Source organism: Leptonotus elevatus, chromosome 3 (assembly GCF_054856555.1).
Source record: "Leptonotus elevatus isolate MCC_2025b chromosome 3, RoL_Lele_1.0, whole genome shotgun sequence".
Lineage (NCBI taxonomy): Eukaryota > Metazoa > Chordata > Actinopteri > Syngnathiformes > Syngnathidae > Leptonotus > Leptonotus elevatus.
In genome coordinates this window covers 22,896,870-22,918,841 of record NC_141241.1, presented here as the reverse complement: position 1 = coordinate 22,918,841, position 21,972 = coordinate 22,896,870, and the positions used below count along the sequence as shown (strand labels likewise).

The 21,972-nt window shown below is 39.6% G+C and overlaps 1 protein-coding gene across 1 annotated transcript; it reads right to left on the bottom strand.

Moving 5' to 3' along the window:
* Window positions 1-752: 752 nt before the first annotated feature.
* Window positions 753-19,592, bottom strand: glceb (glucuronic acid epimerase b). Its single transcript, XM_086071610.1, has 5 exons — window positions 19,403-19,592; window positions 13,565-14,085; window positions 12,184-12,429; window positions 3,686-3,978; window positions 753-1,969 (listed from the first exon to the last, which is right to left on the bottom strand). The coding sequence occupies exons 2-5, from the start codon at window positions 14,070-14,072 to the stop codon at window positions 1,238-1,240; spliced, it is 1,779 nt and encodes a 592-aa protein (XP_085927736.1). The 5' UTR covers window positions 14,073-14,085; window positions 19,403-19,592; the 3' UTR covers window positions 753-1,237.
* Between the last annotated feature and the right edge of the window lie 2,380 nt (window positions 19,593-21,972).

Here is a 21,972-nt window from a genome sequence, read left to right as displayed (position 1 = left end):
TCATCGCACAGTGAACTTGGCAACACTGAAAATTCTGAGTTGTTTGATGTATGATGCACTGAAGGAAAAATGAGAACCCACTGGGGAGGGGAAACCATTGAAGTCTGTCAACAAGTCCCTTTCAGGTTTCTTGAATAGTTGATCTAAATTTTTCAAAAATCTAGATTTTGAAAATGTCTGACCTGGCAACTACACTTGTCCGCTCAATTCATAAATTGGAATTATGAGTTGTGATGAGAGAACAACTTCTAGAACTGGGCAATACAAATGGCATATTTAAAACAACAACATTTCATAGAAGTGGCTGTGCAAAGTAATGAACAAAATATTGACAGCAACTTCACCAATGATTAGCTCAACAGCTTCTTTTCATCCACTTTTGCATATGTGGGGAAAAGAAAGCTGTCCATGTTCAGAGGTTGCCCGATTCCAAATCATGCAAAAATAGGCTTACTCGACAATTATTGCCCATCTTAACGGTTTAAGACAGTTTGCATCCGTTTAGCCAAGAGCGCAAATGCTAGTGTTTTCATTTACCTTATCTCCCATGTACAGTAAAAGATTGGATTGTTTTCTGTGAACCTTAAAACGGAAGTCAAGCCAAAATTCTTCTTCTTTACAATAATTTGTTGCGGCCCCCACTAGTCTTAAAATGGTATTCAGATTAATACTCTGTTTGTGGAATATGATCTAAGTAGCAAAATAGCCCCCCCCCCCACCCCCACCCCACCATCCCCCCCTTCTTTCTATCTATGTTGATTCAAGTTGTTCTAACACACACTTGCCAATATGTTTCATGATGATGTCTAACCTTTGGATTGTGATGCAAACTATGTGATAAGATTATTTATTGGCAATTTCCTCTTCCAAACGTTATAATATATACTTCCACATATATCTATGATGAAATGTAAAAAAATACATCTGAGGAGAATGATGAATGATTGTTGAAATGGGCTCACAATTGAAGTTATTTAAAATCAGTTCCTGAAGACAAAAACCCGTGAACAAGACAGTCTGTGCATAATTACAAACACTAGGCTCTTGAAAAAAAGGGCGTGCTACAATTGGTGCTGCAGAGAACACAACACCCGTAACAGAGCGCACATTCTAATGTTGAAAGCTGCAGCTACTTAAACATCCTTGGGATTAAAAAACACACACTCTACACTGCAATGCATTCAGAATGACGCACACTATAAGCTTACTCTTCACATTCATTCAATTTGAAGTCTGCCTAGTTGTGCTTTGCGCGATTCCCTTTCAGGTAGCTCTTCCAGCGCTTCACTACATCCTTGAAGAGGGGCGAGTTATCTATTGATGCCAGCAGCTGGAGCTGGTTAATGTGCGTGGTGTGATAGTCCCAGCGTGCCAAGTTGGGCGCAGTGCCCAACATGAAGTGGCGCAGGTCGTAGATGCTCCCCGAGCCGGTGTCAAAGAGCGGCAGCATGGCCTTCAGCGACTCCATGCCGCGGCTAAACAGCTGGCCGGCCTCCTTGCCCAGCTTCTCACCCGCTGTCTCGCTCAAATCGTAGAGTCCCAGCAGGGAGTAGATGAAGCCGTTAAGGACAAAGGAACTAGGTGAGGTGGGATACTCTTCATACCAGTCATATTTGTTCATAAATACCGCCTTGACCCCGTGCTGCGCTGATGGCACCCTATAGGGTCCGACTGCCTTCAGCGCAGCGTTGAGGTAAGCGTGGTCCTTGGTGAGGAGGTATGCTCTTACAAGGGTGGACATGGCCTGGCCTTGGGCCATTGCAGAGTACCAGCCAGGGTCTAGTGGCCGGAAGCCCTCGCCCAACTTACGCGTCACCATGATGGGCCAGCCGCCATGTTCGTCTTGGTTGCGCCTCAGCCAGTCGCTGGCCGCAAAGAAGGCGGCCATGTGGGCAGTGGTGGAGATGGTGATGTTGTCAACAAATCCACGCCCTTGCAAGAGTAATCGCACAACTCGCTTGGGCATGATCTAAGGGGAGAAAGCAGTTGAAGTTTCACTTAAGATCACTACTCTTAAAAAATTAATAGTCCAAACTTTGCATTTCAGTTGACACATGTTAATGTATCATTTGATTAAAAATGTATGTGGAAGAGCAGCTGAAGCAGTTTCCAGGGAACCGCAACAGTCAAATTGATGATTTTGTTTTGGAAAAACTTTGCCTACTACAAGATGGTGTCACACATGTCACAACAGAAGGCAAATTTGTTGTGCTTGTAAGAACAGGACATATAATTTTTTGCGACATAGGAAAGTACACACATATATGGCAAAGTAGACAATAAAATTGACTGCAATTTTTAAGTGAACTGCATTTAGTATTTATGTGGAGCATCTCCCAAAGCAGAGGCATGATTCTCCTTCATCACATTACATTAGTCACTCATCATCAAAGTACGCAAGTTGTACTGCTCACAGAAGTGAATACATAGTTACTTATGCTTGTGTGATAGTTAAAATTGTTTAAAAAAAGTCAAATATATGAAAATTTTATTAATGATGTTCAATACCACTTTTTTTCCCCAGACCGAAACCAGTACGAATACTCAACGCTTGAGTAGTCACAGAGACCGATGCCAAATACTGATACCAGTAGTACATAAAATTCCCCAAAACTAAAATGACACAATTTTAAAGAAAGATCAATATATCCAATTTTTCCTTATTAAAATTGCATGAAATTTATAGCAAATTTATATTCTTCTAATTTCTAGTTAATGATCATAAAACGGCTCCAAGAGGGTGGCCAATCACGAGTACCGATACCTAAAGCTATTGAACGCAGAAAATTCAATTTTGAATCGCCACTGCAACTTGTCGCTGAAAAATTGAACTGCACAACCGCAGACAGAGGCCGGGAAATTCAAACCCGTATCCAGTCTGTGCAGGAGTACCCGTTGTGAAAGGTAAGGTTTTAATCTACTAGTTAGAAGATGTTCCAGCCGTAAATGGTCAAATAAAAAGGCTGTTGTAAATATATTTTGAGGCAAATTGTTACATCGAGCAGCTTTAAAATAAAGCTGGTATCGAAGCTGACTTGCCTTTTAAGAATTAATTTCCCCTTTTTACGCTCATGGGTCCCGTCATCGGTCAACAAAATTAAAGTTGATAAGAGAACACATTTAATTGTCCCAAATCACCCGGTGGATTTAACCAAGCAGATTTAAGTTGTGATGAAAACTGGTGTACTTTTTGATAGCGGTGGCACAACACTAAAGCCCAAATTTTAGGTCAGTGGAAGATGGGGTTTGGCAGCTACAGCACGCCGAATTTTGACATTTTAGGCAAAAAGGGTCAAGGCCGCCTTCCTTCGAACCCTTACATCTTAGTAACTACTGGGTCAATCTTCACAAAACAAGAATTTGTTGGAAAGGGAATTCAACAAAAACTCAAATTCAGGAAACATTTAGAAGATTGGTGCATATTTTTGTACATTGACCTTGTTGATTACGTGACATTAACAAAACGTTCCATTAAATGTAATCAGAGATGTCAATTTTTTGTTCAGCAGCAAAAATTGGTCTTTATTTTTTTTTGAATGTTGCTTGAAACATCGGCAATGGACTTAATGGAGATAATATAACAGCAACAGCTTGACTCTAAAATAGGTGAATTATTTTACCACAATTTCCTATGGGATGATTTAACTCTACTGTAAATCTGAACAAAAAACAGCAGCCCACCAACCTTTGTGGCTTTGACAGCCTTGGTGTTTGACAAACCAACACCTTTCCTCAGGTCTGTGAGAAGGTCACGCGTCAGGGTGCTCCACGTGGTCCGTGGTCCTATGCCGTAGGTGATTTCACGATCTTTGAAAGCGATGAGTTGCGTATTGGTGACATAGCGGATGGCGAAGGGCGAGCCTTTCTCTGTAGTGTCGAGGATCACAGACAAGCTGCCGTTGGAGGTGAACTTGATGTCCAAGCTTAGGATGAAGTCTTTGGTGTTATCTAGAGGGAGCGATACTGCCTCCGAAGACTCTGTGTAGAGATAGAGTAGTCGCTACTGGGTTAAAATGCAGGGTAGGAAACAAAGCTCACAAAAATGCTCAAATCATTTTTTGCTGGTCCAATAAGTCTGGCCCCAAAAAATCTGCATGATCAAATATGACAACAGACTATTTTTAACCGTCTGTTTGTATTCTCAAGATAAGCAAGATAAAAAAAAAAAAAAAAATCACACATCATTACAATAAAGCATGAAAAACATGACGTTTCCAATAAAGGCATGCTTCACCATTGGTGTACCTTGCACACACGCACACACACAGTGGAAAGCTATTTCAGGACACACAAGACAGATGTGTCATCGCATGCTGTGCTTAATTAAAAGTAACAGAAGGGAAAGAAGAAGAAGAGACAGAAATCAGGTAAAGTACAACACCAGGTGTCATTGCAGTAACTTCATTTTCATCAGAACTTGCAGCCTGATGTTGGTCTGCCACAAAAGGCCCTTTCACTCAATTATGTCTGTCCAAGCTCAGCACAATTTTTTTCAGTAAATTTTGGGAATTCACTTCAATCCCCTGAAGTGCCAGCAGTTCTCAGAATAATCCTCTCTTTGGCCATGTCACTTCTGCACAGCCAAAAGAGCTCAAATTACTCAAACGTCAAGACCCCTTCAAAGTTGGTGAGAGGTGAAAGGGAAAAAAAGGATCCCAAGAGAAGTAATGGAATGATGGGTCATAAGAGAAATTGAAGGCAGCCAGACAGCACAAGAAGTGAAAATGAGCCAACAGAGAAGGCAATTGGCAACCAGAGAGATATTTCTGACAAAACATACGGCAAGATAGTAGAACAAGGAGAGGACACCAGACACAAAGGCGGTCATCAGAAGGAAATGAAGGCGAGCGCCAGTCTGGCAGGGGCCTCTGAATGACTACGGCTCTTTAATGCACTCATAAATCCATTACTTAAGGCAATGCAAAGAGTAAGTGGATTTGTACTCAGGCTCTGTGATTACCCTGCCATCAATAAAGGATGGCTAAAGAATATAGACAAGATTCCACCTCTTCTGTTCTTCACTTGACTCTGGCGGTTTAGCAGCAGGTGACAGGGACGTCGCAGTTAAACTACTAGAGTGACTGATCCTGTTCACACAAGGCACAAAGGCAGACAAAAGGATCCGATTGTCAACAGTTAATACACGCTTTATTTATGCATGACTGTGCACAAGAAAGATGTAGAGTAGTGTGACTCAAATAAGTTATTATAAAATAATTACTATGTTACAAAAGATGCAATGCCAAAGTGAAAACAGAATACCAAGAAGCGTATCCCAACAATCTCTATTGACTAAAAGAATAATTTACCCTGTCTAATTCAGAACTTAGTAGGTGTACCTTTGACAGTACTGACAGCTTTGTAGCTTGATTTCACACACTTTATATAGATACAAAATGAACTGGTCACATTCAGCTCGGTCACGTCGATGTCACAGCAGAGCGCAACTTGACCGGTTAACAACAATGTTGTCACAGACGTCCCACTTCAGGATTTTCTCAACTGTCATCACGCAGACGACTTTAAATCTCGTTGTGACAACTTCAAATCTCATCTTGTCTTTTCTAGCTAGGTAACTCTCATACTCTTCTATTAGTGTTCCAACTCATGCTTTCAATGCAGCTTGAAGCATAGTTTCCCTGCTCTCTGCATGCTAATCACTAGAGCCTCGTTTCCACTGACGTTATCTGCTCTGCTCTGCTCGTCTCCCACTCCCATCCATGAGATTGTGGGTTCGATCCTCACCCCTGCTGACCACGTCAAAGTGTCCTTGAGCAAGACATTGAACACTGATTTGCTCCTAGCTATAGCTAAAAAAGCGCTATATAAATAGCAGTCTATTACATCAAAATGGGTGAACAGGGTTTAAACTAGACTTGTATGACAATTGCTAAACTGTTACTTGCAGTACAGTACAGTTAATGTTTTTTTTTTATGAGACAGGTTTTCCACAGAAACAAAACAAATTTATTTCTTTGGAACAATTTCAATTTGTTTTGAAATTAAGTAAAACTGGCCATTTACCTATTAGCGAATATTTTTCAATATTTTTTTTTTATATAAAAAAATGCATTTTTGAGGAGTTACTCCTGTTTTCATGTAAAATGCACACTGTAGGTTTGTCAACGATTGTTTGAAGAATTTTTTTTGTTAAAACCCCCCCCCAAAAAAACTATTGTCGATGCATATCAATGAGCGTCACAAGCAATTTTCGCTATTCGCAGGCCGGCCCGGTCCCTATCCCCGCAAATAGGGGGGAAGGGGGGTGCACTGCATAGCTATTAAATGGAGCTGTCCTTTATATACTTTTTTAATCACAATTAATTCCAATAGCTCTACTCAACTATAAGGGTCATTTTTTTAAAAACTAATTGTGGTGTTAAAATGATTTTGTATGAATGCATTAATAATGCGCTACTTTTGTAAGCCCTACTACTGAAATGATTTGTGATGCACTAAACTGAAAATGCTTGGCCATAATTGAAAACTAAAATTGCTCTTAACCTGGACTGCTGTGGCAGGAGAATTTTGGGGTCATATCCACACCACCGTCCTCAGCTCAGTCAGTTCAGCAGGCAGTTGGCATGGCGTACTGCGAACACCAGCTCGATCTTTTTTTAACCCTGTTTTTCTCTTACACGCTTTTTTCTTTTAAGACTTATTTTACCACAAACTCCTAAGCAGAGTCACGCGATGTCATGGTGCCAGCAACTTCCTACTAGAGAAAGCAGGGTTTCTCGTTGGTTGACACTTGCTTTTGCATGCGTCATCATAAATAACATCATGTAGACGGCCGTGTCTCTCTGTATCTTCTTTCGCCGAAAACCAAAAATGCACTTTTGGGCCATTGTCAGCCAAACATTTATTGTGATAGGATTTTTAAGTGCATCCCTAAAATTGATTAATGTCATTTATACTACAACGTTTCTTAAAAGTAGAGCTGCAAGCGCACAATGTTTGGCTCTGCAAAATCAATATTAAAAAGAAACAAAGTTTATCAAGGATGAGCTGGAAATATGTCAATTTGTTTAAAAGGCTAAATCTGATTCATTCAAATAAATTAGCATAATGGTGGTGGTTTATTTTATTGCACACTTGTCTCTTTTACTGCAGTGACAGAAAATGGCGCAGTGGATTTTGGACCCTTCGACGAACCGTGTGGCAATAAAGGTGCTCAAGTAGTGGGCAGTGCAGGAATGTGCAGATCCCAGACAGTAGGTTATTATCAGCGGACTGACAGATTGATCCACTTGTCAGAGGATTTGAGATGGTGCTCAACACTTGCGCCCTAGATACAGTAAGAACAAAAAATGTGAGGAGGAGATAGTGGAAGGAAGCAGGAGTAGACTAAGAGAGAAACAATACATCAGTGGAAGAAAACGATAATGTATGTAAAGATGGACTTTCTGATGAAAGAGCAGAATACAGACTCCCAACAGATGGAGTAAGTATGACTGCAAATTGCAATGGTGGGTGGAAAACGGAAAACAGTGGTAGACGACAGCGTGAAATCTGCAGCGAGACAAGAGAGATAAATGGAGGATTAAGAGCGCTGAGAAGAGACTAAAGAGTAATGACGAAAACGCCAAAGCAAGAGAGCGATGATTGCGAGTTGAGCCGTAAAGCAAGGTGAGCAAGGACAGGAGAGGGAGGGAAAAAAAGTGTTGAGCCTGGCACTGCAAAGAAGTTGTTGATGATGAGAGGCTGAAAAGGGGAGGGGGATAAGAGGAAAATTACAGTACAGACAGCAGCTCAGTGGAGGACAACTAGAGAGAAAACAGCAGGTGCTCTGGACAATCATGACAGCTCACACACTAAGCTTTGGTTGGATAATTTTCATTTCTGTTACACGTACAGTCACATGTTCCCTATACGATACCTTAAATATTCACACATTACACTAAGTACTGAACAAATAAACCACATGCACGCACATACACCCACTATTAAAGTATTTGCACATAATCTGCACACTGCACTCACTTCTTTAGCCAGCTGCTGCCACAGATTGTTCTTCTCCTTTGCTTGTTTTATTGACAGATTGACTGACTGACTGACTGGCAAAATGTTGGATGATGGAAATAGTCGATTCCAGCATCACATATCAAGTCACTTTAAAACAGGGGTGGGCAATTAATTTGATAAAGGGACCATGTGAAAACCTGGAACGGTTGTCAAGGGCCACATCAACAACACAGTACTGTATTATTTTTATGGTAATCCACTGTAGAATTAAGAGTATGATACTGGCGATTCTAGCTGCCAGTAGTTTACCGTAAATTAACGGTAATTTTGTTAGTGTGTAAAAAAACAGTAAAATGCAAACGAAGGGTTGACAGAATACTGTACTTAAAATTTTTGGAACAGCACAGTAAGTACTGTATTATTTTTTATGGTAATCAACTGTTGTTTTAGATCACAGTAGTACACTGTAAAATAACACCATGCTGCGGCACTCCTCGCTGCCAGTAGTTTACTGTAAATTGACACTTTTTTTTCCTTTTTTTTTTACAGTGTGTATTTGAAATTCTTAATTGAGTTACAGTTTCAATTCACAATCAAAATTGTTCCACAAGTTAACTCCTTTCACTGACATACAGTAAATCTCTGTTTCACATTTGTTCTGGACCGGTTTTTGTTTTCCTAAACATCGATGTTCCTCTCAGCTCATAATTGCTAATCCTGTGTTGGAAGAGCTTCTGGACACAGCAAGGGAGCATATTATTTTTTATTTTAAACATAAATTAGGCGGTTTTAAAGTCCATCAGATCGTTACACTTAAGTATATGTGATTTTATAAAAAAAATATTAGTAGGTACACGATAATGAGCAAGGTTAATTATTCTAATTGCTCTCCTGTAAAATCAAGACTGTTTGTTATTGATTTATATGTATGTCTCCAGACCTCCACACAATAACTCATGTGTGGAACTAAGAAATAATTAAACAACAAGTGTAGAGAATTTTGGAAGATATACTTTACTTTATGTAGTATTCCTAATAGCTTTGGATAATTTGGTTTGAATATATGGAACATATGCGACTTCCAGCACAGTTTATGATCAACAACGCTTAAAATTTTTTTTGCGGATACTCTGTTTAACTCAATATTGTTGATCGTAATTTGTAATGGATTATTGGTCTGACGATATCCAAATAATATATATAATATATATATATATATATATATATATATATATTATTATTTTTTAAATTTATATTTTATATTTAATGATAGCTTAATGATGTCAAACCATCGTTTCAAAGTATATAATTCCACTTGCACCGTGTTGAGAAGTTCTGTTAAGTCTTTCCTGAAGCAAAGCATCATCCGAAAAGAGTACATATTTAAATAATTCTGATACTATACATATATCATTTATATATATAAAATAAATAATATAGGACCAAGGATTGACCCCTGGGGAACATATTACTTTCATTAATTCAGATTTGACTTCATGTAACTGCACATATTGTTTTCTATTTGCAAGATAATCAGTAAGCCATGACAAGGCTTTTCCTCTAATTCCATATCTTTCCAAATTTCTTATAAGCAGATTTAGACTATAAAACAGGCCATTATAATCACTATTAGGGGAGAGTCAAATATAACAGGACGTCGTCGAAATGTGACCGACGCCTACACCGTGGCGTCGGCCCAGACGTCGGCACGTCGCGTAGAAAAATGACGTAAATACACACTGTACCGACACAGACTATTACGTACCTTCAGCGCATGCGCAAGAAGAAATTCCCCTCCGTACCATCGGCGGCGGCAGTCATTATTCCTAAAGGCAACCGCCAACCTCTTTACGGGGGCGGGATATAAAAACGTAAACAACTCATACCCGTGTTGAAAGCGCTGCCGGGGTAAAAGCTGCGGCCAGCTGGTGAAGCAAAAACGGGCGCTGGAACAAGCCCCTGCTGCTCCCACAAAGATCGCGCTGTTAAATGTGCGGTCATTGACAAACAAAACGTTTATTTTGAGGGAAATTTTCTTTTCCAACAACTTTGATTTCCTCTGCCTGACGGAGACCTGGACTGTCGCTGGTGAGTCCACCGCTATGATTGAATTACTACCGCCTGGCTGTACTTTACTTGGACGCTCCGAGGACGTCGGGCCGAGGTGGAGGAACGGTGACTATTTAAAAAACAAAAAAACAAATTTAAATGTAAATGTAAATTTAAACTATGTCTATTTACCACATTGATCACAGCTTTGAAATCGGCCAAACTGTCACTGTGTTGTGCTGTGCTGTGCTGTGTCATTTACTGACCTCCAATATACAATAAGGACTTTTTAAACGACTTTGCAAATCTTTTTGCTGAAATATGATCATATAATATTTATGGGGGACTTTAATATTCACATGTGCTGTCCTGAAAAACCATAAAGTTGAGTTGAGTACTGTTTATTCGCTGTGCGCTGATTTGCTAGCCAACAGCCAATCACAGTGATCAAATGCCCCCAACGCCAATTCAACATGTCGAATTTGCTGGAAACGCGCCCTCGACGCATTCCAACTCGATACGACTTCACGACAGTAATTTGTACACTGATTAGACGGCGCATGCCGTCGGCCCAACGCTGTCCAACTTCCGACGTCGGATTGGTGTATCTAGGCCTTAACCCCAATTAACGAATAGCTGGACCCAAGAGTATACAATTCAATGTTGGCCAACTATAGTCAGTATGTACTTTATTGTCTCTAAAACACAGAAGGTGACTGAAAACATTCTAGCTCTCTTGTCAATTTCAGGTGAATCAAATGCTTTGTTCCAGGTACAGAGAAAGACAGGAGAACACTGAAAACATTCTTGCGCATAAGAAATGGCTGCAGGGATCCTTTTCTACTAATGAAGAAATGTTGTACAGTTCTGCTAAAATCATTAAGGCAGCATTCACGCTAATTTCTCATTACCATTATTTTCGTGTCATTGTGTCAAGATTGTAGTCTCGTTTTACTATTATTGCATGTATACCAGTTGCTGCAGCCTCTATCTATCCAGCCTGAAGAATGTTTAGTCTGCTCATTGAACTAGCCTCAATCTTATAATAGTCTGAAACCTGTCATGTTTGATTTGAGTTCTTCTGTGTTTTTGCTTATTTTTAGTCTGTCTTTGGCATTATTAGTGTCAAATAAAGACAGAAAGACGAGCACAGGCTACCTGGTACAGAGCCATAAAGAGATGGCTATCAACGTTGTGATGTCACGGCTTCGCTCATCGCCGGCAAATATGACTGCGAGAAATAGCTGTCATGGCGTCTCAACAAATACATTCTGGAAGCTATTACAAGCTTACTTTAATACAACTAGTGTAACACAAAACGCGTTTGGATGCACTTTATCTTGATATTTCTCCTTCAGACCACCACAGGTACACTTTTAACATTATGAGAAGCTTTTCCCCATCTTACCTTAATAGAAGTGAATGTCATTGTCATCATCGCATTGTCAGATCCTTTTCTTTAATCAATTTATTCCTCGTATTAACTTAATGCTTTCATGCAGTGCTGTATCCTGGGCAGAGTCACACTTGTAATCATGAACTAAACATCACTGGGAAATCTGTAGTCATGTCAAACTCACATTGAGTTTGGATGACAATGTGCATATTGGAACACGACGAGGTTTATGGTATTGTTTGTATTGCTTTTGGAATGATAAAACCCAATCGTAAGGCTTATACTCTGCTTCTCATTCCAGATTATGAATTCATGGCTGTAGTTCACCAAATTGGAAGATGGTAAACAGTATTATCTGCAACAGATTATGATGTCATGGCCGTTATGTGAAAATTGTTGCCTACTTGGCATCCATTTCAGCCGAGGCATTCTTGAAGGGGATCCCTACTTTTGTGGATTTCAAGCATTCTTCCTTTATCTACAAATAGGTTTTGAGTTTTTCCTTCCCTGGTTTGGGGGTTGAGGTCAGGGGATATCTTGACTACGAACAAAAAGCCAACTGGACAGATCCTGAAACTAATCAAGGGTGAACCTAAATGCTATGTTTCCGAGGTGAACCAGTCACAGGCAGCTGTTTATGGCACTGCATGACTGAGTCGCACACATACAAAGCATACTGTGTAAATTATATCGAACCTCCTCCTACAGCTGTAGTTAACAAGCGCTAAACCTCTTGCCTCAAGGCCATCTGGACTTATAGAATGCTTACATACCTGGAGCACTGAACTGGCGAACTGAAGAAGCACGGCTCTTGTCCTGGAGACGGCTGAGACTGCAGCCCTTTGGCACATTCCAAGTTGCTGCGCTTGCTCGGTTATCTCTCTCCTCGGCTGTATCATAGACCACCAGGTGGGGTGGGCGCTCTGTTAGGTTTTTGCTGTAATGACTCAAGCCATACTGGGCAATCTGGATGGCATAGAAGTAGCCCTGAGGACCCCACTGAGTGGACAGCGGCACACCTGTGGAAGAGAAAGGAGAAAATGTTCACAAGCTGCATGGACATTTTGTTAAGTTCTGCATAGTAACACAAGCCTGACAATGTTGTAATAACCACACCTAAATAATACCACTTCAAATCGCAACAAATCTAATAGAACTAATGGTTGGGCCCACATGAAGAACAGTTACAGAACCTTGCAAAGCGCAACAGTTCAGTGGCGTTTGGTCTCCAGGCTTAGTCTGCAGAGGCCGAAGTAGTCAACCTGGACACCACATGAACATATGCGGAATTAACTCATAAGCTTCCATGGCTTTTTTTCATCTTCAAACTTAGCGCTGCATAGAATCATGTGGTGACAACTGTTAAGTTTTTTTTCTCCAATTTATTTTCCTCTTCTATAACTCTAGTTTTGAACAGATGCCAAATATATGGAGTCTGGGTAAATAACTGTCCGCAGGCAACGTATATTTTCATGTACTAACAATCAAGCAAATGAAGACAAAGTGAATCATGAGTCGTCTCTGACAAACCCACGACTGAACTCCTAATAGTCTTCTTTTGCAAATGGTTTTAGTAGATGACAGTATTCATGCAGCTGAGAAGCAGTCTTTCAAGAGGTGCAGAAGCACAAATGTGTCAAAAGACAACAGTTTGCGAAAGCAATATGGAAGCTTAATAGACTTAGAACACTCAATGTCCTGCACATAAAAATTGCACAGTGTGCAGATTTCTTGACTGTGTGCTCGCAGGCCTTTTCGGTTGAGCCATAATTATTTACATTTTTCACATTAATTAATTAAAAATAAGATCTAAATCCTGTATAGATCACAATGATCACCATTTGAAATGAAGAGCATGTTTTTTTTCTGCTTCACCAAAACGCAAAAGAGTTACAGTTGAATGCTCTGAAAATGAGGGTGTAAATACAAAAAAATAAACATTAGGCAGACTGAGGAGCCCCAGAAATAATGGACAACAGAAGGAAATTATATTTTTACTCAACCTCAATTTTTTGGTAATGATTCATGTATATACGTTTGTCCATAAAGTACTTGGACAACTCTTGTGCTCCAATTTAATAATAAACAACTGAAGACATGCAAAGTCTTGTAAAAGCAGATCAAATAAAAGTATATCTATGCAAACAGCCTTACCTTCCACTCCACTTATGCATTTCACTCGGTCACGGACCTCCACATTGTATCCCTCAAATGACATAAAGACCCCATTTGGGTGGTAGGGCTCCCGTTGAGCATAAACCTTTGAGTAACTATGTTGAAACTCAAAGCGATCATAGCCATCATATTGCACTACTTTGCCATACACCTCAAAGTATTTTTCCATCCAACTGAAGGGCATATAGATCTCTCCACCTTCACGTCTGCCTTTGACTGTGGATTCATCATTAATCAGGCAGTCAATTTCCTCATGCTTGTTTCCACCAACAACAGGTGGGGGTTCTGGAGGTTGTGGAGGATGTTGCTGGCTGCTGAAGCTAGCATGCCCATCCTTGGGACTTGGGGCCACCAAAGCAGGTCGAGGCAAAAATCGTAGGGTGGTGTTGCTAGAGCATCGATTCCACAGCAACACAGTGATGAGTGTGAAAAGGGCGCAGATGACAATGAGGGTCTTATAGTTGACCCGAGCAGCTAGGCAACGCATGGTCACAAGTCCCCTAAAAGAAGAACAAAAAACACTGCATCAAAATTGGAATGCAATTGTTGGGTCCACAAAACAAATCTTTTTTACTAACAGTCAGCAATTTAGTCTGTTACAATATATGAAATATGAGTAGTACCAGTATTTGTCAAAATACATTAAACTGAATCCTTCTAATTTGAGACCAAGGATCAAAAGGACAGTGTTCAGTCGAATGGACCAATAGTCAGATTCAGCATTGTAATTAAAACGGCTTGACTTGGCCTCTGAGAGGACTAATCAATCAATCTGGATACGTGGTTATATGCTTTTCTCCAGCATACTACAGAGGCAATAAAAAAAAATCGATCGCAAAATCCATTCATCCATCCATCTATCTATCTATCTTCTCTCCCGCATATTCTCACTACATTCGCAAGTATGCAGGAGCCTATCACAGCTGACGTTTTTGGAACGCTAGTTTATTTTTCACTGACCACACCAAGCCTGATTACATCTAGACCTGGTCAATCAAGAAATCACGTAAATAGAATCTGTCTAACAAAATTAAGTTGGCCAAAAGATCTAAAAAAGATGCAACAAAATGCCACGATCCAGCATTTACATATTGTCCCACTCACTAGACCTTTCTTAAGAAGTTGACACCACCCATATAAAATTTATATACAAAATTATATATCGCACATTAAAACTAGAGCTGCTACCAATGATTATTGTACTTGTCGATTAATCTCTGGTTACTTTTGTGATTAGTCGTCTATAATCAGATATGTCGTGAATCATGATGGGCTCTTTAAGCAGTGACGGAACAAACAAAATAAATAAGTCAAGAGGACATTGTTAAGGTGCAGCAAAAGCAAAAGGATGATAAAGTCAGTAAGATTGAGAACATGTGTGAGTAAATATTCACGCAAGTCAAGTGTCAGTGGCACTCTCACTTATGATTGTCGAGGAAGCTTGTAACTTTGGGACTAGTACAAAACAATATACATCATTTGACAGGTTCCTACATTAAGCCTTTTTGGTGATAGCCTTGTGGAGCTACTATGAGCCATGTTGTGGTGGCCCTGCCAGAACCGACACTGACTCTGCATGCAGTCATTATATAAATAGCATGATAATTTTCAATGAGAGTACAGTATTTCAAATTTACCAGCATCTTTATAGTGCATCATTTAACCTCTTAAAAAGCTTTTTCTGTCTAGCTTCTTCTTTTTTTTGTATGTTACAGGGCTTTTTGACATATAAAATCTAAAAATAATTGTTTTGTACGGATTTAACCTGACTTGCAGAAAATGTGTGCAGCGTGGTAAAAAGATCAACGATTATTGAAAAATGTCAATGTCAATATACCATAAAATATTGAGTATTGAATATTTAAAAAGTAAAAATATTTGATTTCATCCTATTCTTTTAAATCACATTTGTATTGGGCCAGCGTCAGTGTTCCGAGTCACAAAACCATTTTACTGTAGAAAGTTAAAACTAGTTTGATTCCATCAAATACTCAAAAAAATAAGCATACAATAGTTGAATCAGACTGGATTACAATACATAATCATATAAGGCTCCAAAATATGAATTTGACCTCTGTGTCTGTCACAAGATGCTCTGAATGTGTGCATTGCATTTTGGTGGAAAATAGAGGGCTGTACTCCAGCTGACTTTCACTCAAAGACAAGACTTGCATCTTCAGAACGTTGTTAGTTCACTGAAAAGGCCACTGACTACTTTGGAATATTAAGCAGCTCATGCTGTTGGTAGTCAAAAAGGATTTTGACGGAGAGCAAGAAGCTTCAAAGACTCTTTGAAGGTATATAATGCTCGGTCTGGGGCAGATATTACAGAATGGAAATATGAAAACAAGGGAACAAAGGGTTTGTGATGGGGGGAGGGTCGAAGAGGTGATTATTTTCTTTCTGCATAAGCAAATATCCCAATTCATCTGAAAAAGTTGCTCTTAAAATGTCAACAAGTAAGACTAATGATTGTGAGTAACTGGAGTGGGTTTTTTTTTAAAGAAGAAAAAAAAAGTGGTGCAGAAGGTCATCACAACTCTTACATTCAAGTAAACAAAAATTTTGCACTTAGGAAAATGTAGGAAGTGAACATTGTCACTCCTACATAGGTGATGTAAGCACGCTGTGCCACTTAAACTCGTTTTTGTTTTGTTTTTTACTTTTGACTGAAATTGCAATGAGAATCTGCTTAGTTTGAGCCTAGGCTAACTCTTTCCTAACAACAAACATTGATTCACAGTTAAATGCCTGGTAATGATAATAATGTGTCGTCACTGAGCAAGTTAAGAAATGTGTTACGTTCTTTACTTGATGTGACTGAATAATGTGCACGCCCGCATTTGGCTTGTGGCTCAGTCGAGAAGAGGAGGGAGGGATTGGATGGATCAAACCATTTATGAGGCAAAAGGATGGGAACTCAGTGTTTCCCACATATTTGAAATCTACTTGGGTGGGTGGACTCGGGGTGTGTGTGTGTGTGGGGGGGGGGGGGGGTGGGGGGTTGTTAGTCTTGCTACTCTAACCTCATGATCCACAAGTGAGTGACGGCGAACTAATGTTACATGCAATACATTTGTTTTATTCAATTTTCTTAAAAACTACTTGGGTGGTGGCCAGTTTACTTGGGTGGCCCGCCCAAGTATTAAGATGGTGTGGGGAAACACTGGAATTGTATTTCGGTGAAAAAATATTATGTTTTTATCGAGTACTGTATGGTTTGAACCTATTTCTAGCTTGTTAAAAAGGACATATAGTAAATACATTTTGGGTGTGCTTGGATTTATTTAGGGGTGTTTTAGCACACCCAAAATCATGGCCAGGAACTTCCAGCTTTGCACAGAGAGGCATGATACACTAAGTGTACTGGTGGCAGTAAAGCATACCATAGTCTAAATTGGAACGCCCAGTCAATTCAATAAAGGCTTAATGAGTCTCCTGGGCCAAGGTCATGATTCCCTTCGCAAACGAGGGGAAACTTGATTTGCAATCCAAATGAAGCATGAATGTCAGAGACGTGTAGAAAGGGTGTCACAGAGAAGTCTAATTTTCTGCATGCAGGGAGCTTCAGAGCTTTTAATCTCAGCACTCTTTGTCAGCTTCCTGACGTGACGGACATCCAGCGTGATTCGAGTATTGAATTGAGACCAACTTCAAGTCTTTAGTGGTGAGAAGGCCAACTTCAAATAAAATCTTCCCAAATGCAACGTCTGTGCCTTGGTACTTTATTTCTAAATTTTCGTGGCAGCACGGTGGCTGACTTGACTTGTCTTCCTGACTGGAAGTTGGAGCCCAGTTTAGATAAATTGCCATCATATATATATGTATATATATTTAGTGCATGACTGTCCTCTATTGGTTTAGTGATGAACATGTGAAACCAATTGGCAGGTTATATTTTGGAATAATTACAGCCCAAGTGCTTTTTAGGAAGTTCAGATCTTCCTTTCCTGTGATTCCACTAAAGTCAGGAAGTGTTTTTAAGCACACAAATAACATCCACCATTCGCCACTAGATGCACTAAAAGAATAAACAAAGATCAGATCACAGTCAGCATCGCAATACTGTGTGGAAGAAGAAAAAATATCAGTGTATAAAATAGTGATGCACCGAATATTCGGCCACCGAAAACTTTCGGCCGATAATGGCTATTTCTATTATATTTATGCCCTGCTTCCCTGCGTTCGGGTCCGCAACCACCACTACCCCCTGACAATTTTCTTTCTTTGCGGAGCAGTTATGCTAATCAATGACTTAATTTGAGAAGCGACTTCTAATTTTGAGGACCATGTTTTTGCAGGTTAATCCCAGAGACATTAAGAACGTTTATAAAGTTTGGAAGAAAAAAAAAACTGGCTAATCAACGGTTTTATTTCTTAAATTCACATTGTGCATAGCTGCACACTGTATTTTCCTGTCGAAACATTTGCAGTGGGGCAATTTAAATAACAAATGTAAATTTCGGTTTAAACTTAGTAGTTCTGAACGGGTTGTATGGTCTTTTAGCACAGCTAAATTGAGTAAAAACCAATTACAGTGAACTAGAAAATGGAGCCAAGCCACACAATTGTCATTTAATAATGCAGAGACAAGCGAAATGTCACACTCCACCCACCACCACAAGTCAAACCTGTGAGAAATGCCATATACCACATTACATTATCACTGCGCAAGAATCCACTTCAACAAGCATGGACACAAAAGGATGAAGGCATGTGATGCGAAAATGTTAAGACATGTTTTAGATTCCTTCGCCTTACTCAGCTCAACTCAACCTTATTTATAGAGCACTTAAAAAAAATGCTCTATACAAAGTGATGTACTACATAAAGTAAAAATCTGAAATATAAAAACACAAAACACCTCTGTGCTACTCAATGTTTTTACTTTTCTACTGTTCATGCATCATCAAGTCAGAGAACAAAAACATATATTTATGTGCTGCTGCATCAATATCTACGCATTTAACAAAAACTATATTTTTTATAAGTGTAATTAATAAATATACAAATAACTTGAAGTTCCGTTTTAACCGTCTTTGTATTGACATTGTATCGTTTCAATATCGCTATCGAGGTATTCTAAAAAGGTAAAAAGAAAGAAAGAACTTGTCAATGTCAGTGAAGTAGATCGCATACCTTGACCGACGCGTGATTGACTGTCTTACCTCAGTTTACAATAACTGGACAGCGGCAGATAAAGCGAACTCTTTGTATTGTCACTTCATTCCGTGTATTTTGCAAAGGGACGGAATCAGGATGATTACAGTGAGAACAGATTAAAAGGCAACAGCTAAGCCCGTGTAAAATGTGTGTGTTCTGTCGGGGAATAAACAAGGGTAGATAAGTTCACACAACTGCTGGCAGGGATCCGAAACTACCAGCTCGCGCTGAGCCTCCTTGTGTAGCCACCTCACAAGTCACAACAATGGCAATAACAAAAATGACGATTTGACCACTGAACAATAGTTGAGCACAGTCCCCCAGCAAGTGGACCAATTTATTTTAAGCAGACATGTCGTTAGCATACAAGCTAAAGGGTGGTTTCAGATGCCAGTGAGGACGCCGAGCTTTGAAGTTACTGCATTCTTTTTCTAGTTCGGTTATCAAGAGCCGATGTTCTCGATGCTGTCACACACACGGGACGGGAAAGTAATTTAAAGCGCACATATGTTTTGGGAGAGGAATGTGAAGGTGATAGGGTTTCTCTCTCTCTCTTTTTGGAGTGGCTCGTTATGAATATAAGTGTGGTCCAGCTAGCTGTGCATTTGAGTGTGTAAAAAAGGAAGCCAAAATACGTGCTGTTAGCGAGCGTACCTGCAGCCAGTGGTGATGAACCGAGCTGAATCTTGTTTGCCACGCCGACAGTAGTTTTTTCCTGTAGGTTAGTTGAAAAGAATCCTACTTCACCCTAGGCAGAATCAACCAGGGAGAACAGACAGCAGGCATCGCCTCCCAAGCACAACAGCAACTGAGCACTGGCAGTGAGCACGGTCGGGTAGAGACAGCGAAGGGGTTGCAAGGATTTCTGATATCGCGAGATAAAGCGACAACTCCACGAACCAATCAAAACTACGCATTTCTTTGCCAACTCTCCAACACAAGGAGAACGAGAACCATCTGTAGTCTTACAAATATCTTTGTCAATAAAATCATGACCATTTAATTGAACGACTTGGTGTTTTTTACGCCTCTTAAATAGAAACAAACTTGCCAATATCAAAGTAATTTAAATATTCCCATGATTACTGAAATATCCAGAATATAGCAGAATTTCACACGTTGGGACTTGTCTCGTTCTTTCCCCTTGGTTACATGCAACATGATTGACATTAAATTCTCAGATATATTTAATATAAAATATAATTATTAATATATACATATATATTTTTTTTTTTTTACTGCTCCCTTAAGGCATGTAATTTGAGTTATAATGCTTTACCATGCCAGTAGGGTGAAATTGTGGTTGCTCACATATCTGAGATTCTGGGTTAAATTTCAGATCCAATCTTCCTGTATGCAGTTTGTATGTTCTCCCCAAGCTTGTGTAGCAAATTTCTCCCACATTTCTAAAACACATTTTCTAGGTTAATTGAAGACTCTAAATTGCCCATTGATGTTAACTGGACTAGGTAGGCTCCAGATCTATAAAGGACCAAAACTGCCCAAATTAAAAATAAGTAGGCTAAATGAATAAATAAATAAATAAATGAAAACAAAAGTGGATGTAAAATATAGTTCAAAAATTACATTTAAAAAATGAATAGAAATGGAAACAAAAACAAAAAATATCTATCCAAAAACAAATAAATAAACATAAAAAATGAATAATGCTCTCAAATTTATTTATTTCATGCTGCAGATGCCATGTCAGCATGGAGAGCTCCAGCAATGGATGACTATCTTGACCACTGTCACCACAATTTGCTCAAGTCGCAAGTTCTATCTTGTCCACTGTCACAACTTGCTCAAGTCGCTTTGGAAAACAAAATTTCATTTTAGCCTATTTTCTGAGCTACGAACTCGTAACCGAATCACAATTATTTTGTAGAGAAAAATAATAGTTATTTTAATGTATTACAAAAAAAGAATCATTATTCTCAGTCACAGCATGAATAACACGTAATTGATATTAAGTTCAACCTAAAGTAGCTTCAGAAGTGTTTGTCAAACTAGCTGTTCACATTCATCAGCATCCAAGCTCTCATTAGCTCTCAGTTTTCAAAAGCATTTATTAGCATTAATTATTTGGTGAGTACAGCATTGCTCCCTATCATATGATGTTGCTTAATTGTTGTTTATTTATTTATCAAACCACACCAAATTAACAACTACAATCGGTTCATAAACAGTCAAATATTTTGCAATATATTTTAACGCAAAATAACTTTTATCCAATTATTTGATTAATCAATGAATGTAGCCGCAAGGGGGCACAAGCCATTGTCTTCTTGTGCCGGTCCCAAGCCCGGATAAATACAGAGGGTTGTGTCAGGAAGGGCATCCGACTTAGACTTTGGCCAGATCAAACATGCAAATCAAATATATGACTTCCATACCGGATCGGTCGAGGCCCGGGTTAACAATGACCGCCATCGGTGCTGTTGACCTACAGGGTGCTGGAGGAAGGTGTGTTCGTAGGAAGAAAGAGAAGAGGAACACAAAGAGTCTAAGACTGAGAGTAGGGACTTTGAATGTTGCAACAATGACAGGAAAAGGTAGAGAGCTGGTTGACATGATGCAGGAGACCAAGAGGAAAGGGAGCAAAGCTAGAAGTTTAGGAGCAGGGTTCAAGTTGTTCTATTATAGTGTAGATAGGAAGAGAAATTGAGTAGGAGTTGTAGTGAAGGAGGAATTTGTTAGGTGTTCCTAAAACAAACTGATCTAAACAGGTTGGCAAGGCAGAGAGACAGAGACGGGAAGGACGTGCAGCAGGTTAGGGTAAAAAAGGATAGTGATGGAAGTGTGTTGACAGATGCCAGTAGTGTGAAGGGAAGATGGAAATAGTACTTTGAAGAGTTGATGAATGAGGAAAATGAGAGAGAACGAAGAGTAGAAGTAGCAAAGATTAGTGAGAGGTGAGGATGAAGTGTGGAAAGGCACTTGGTCCTGATGATCTACCTGTAGAGGTATGGAAGTGTCTAGGAGAGGTAGCAGTATAATTTCTGACTGGGTTGTTCAACAGGGTCTTAGATAGTGAGAAGATACCTGAGGAATGAAGGAGAAGTGTGCTGGTGCCCATTTTTAAAAACAAGGGAGATGTGCAGAGTTGGAATAAAGCTGATGAGCCACACAATGAAGCTATGGGAAAGAGTAGTTGAAGCTAGACTGAGGGCAGAGGGGAACATTTGTGAGAAGCAGTATGGTTTCATACCAAAAAGAGTACC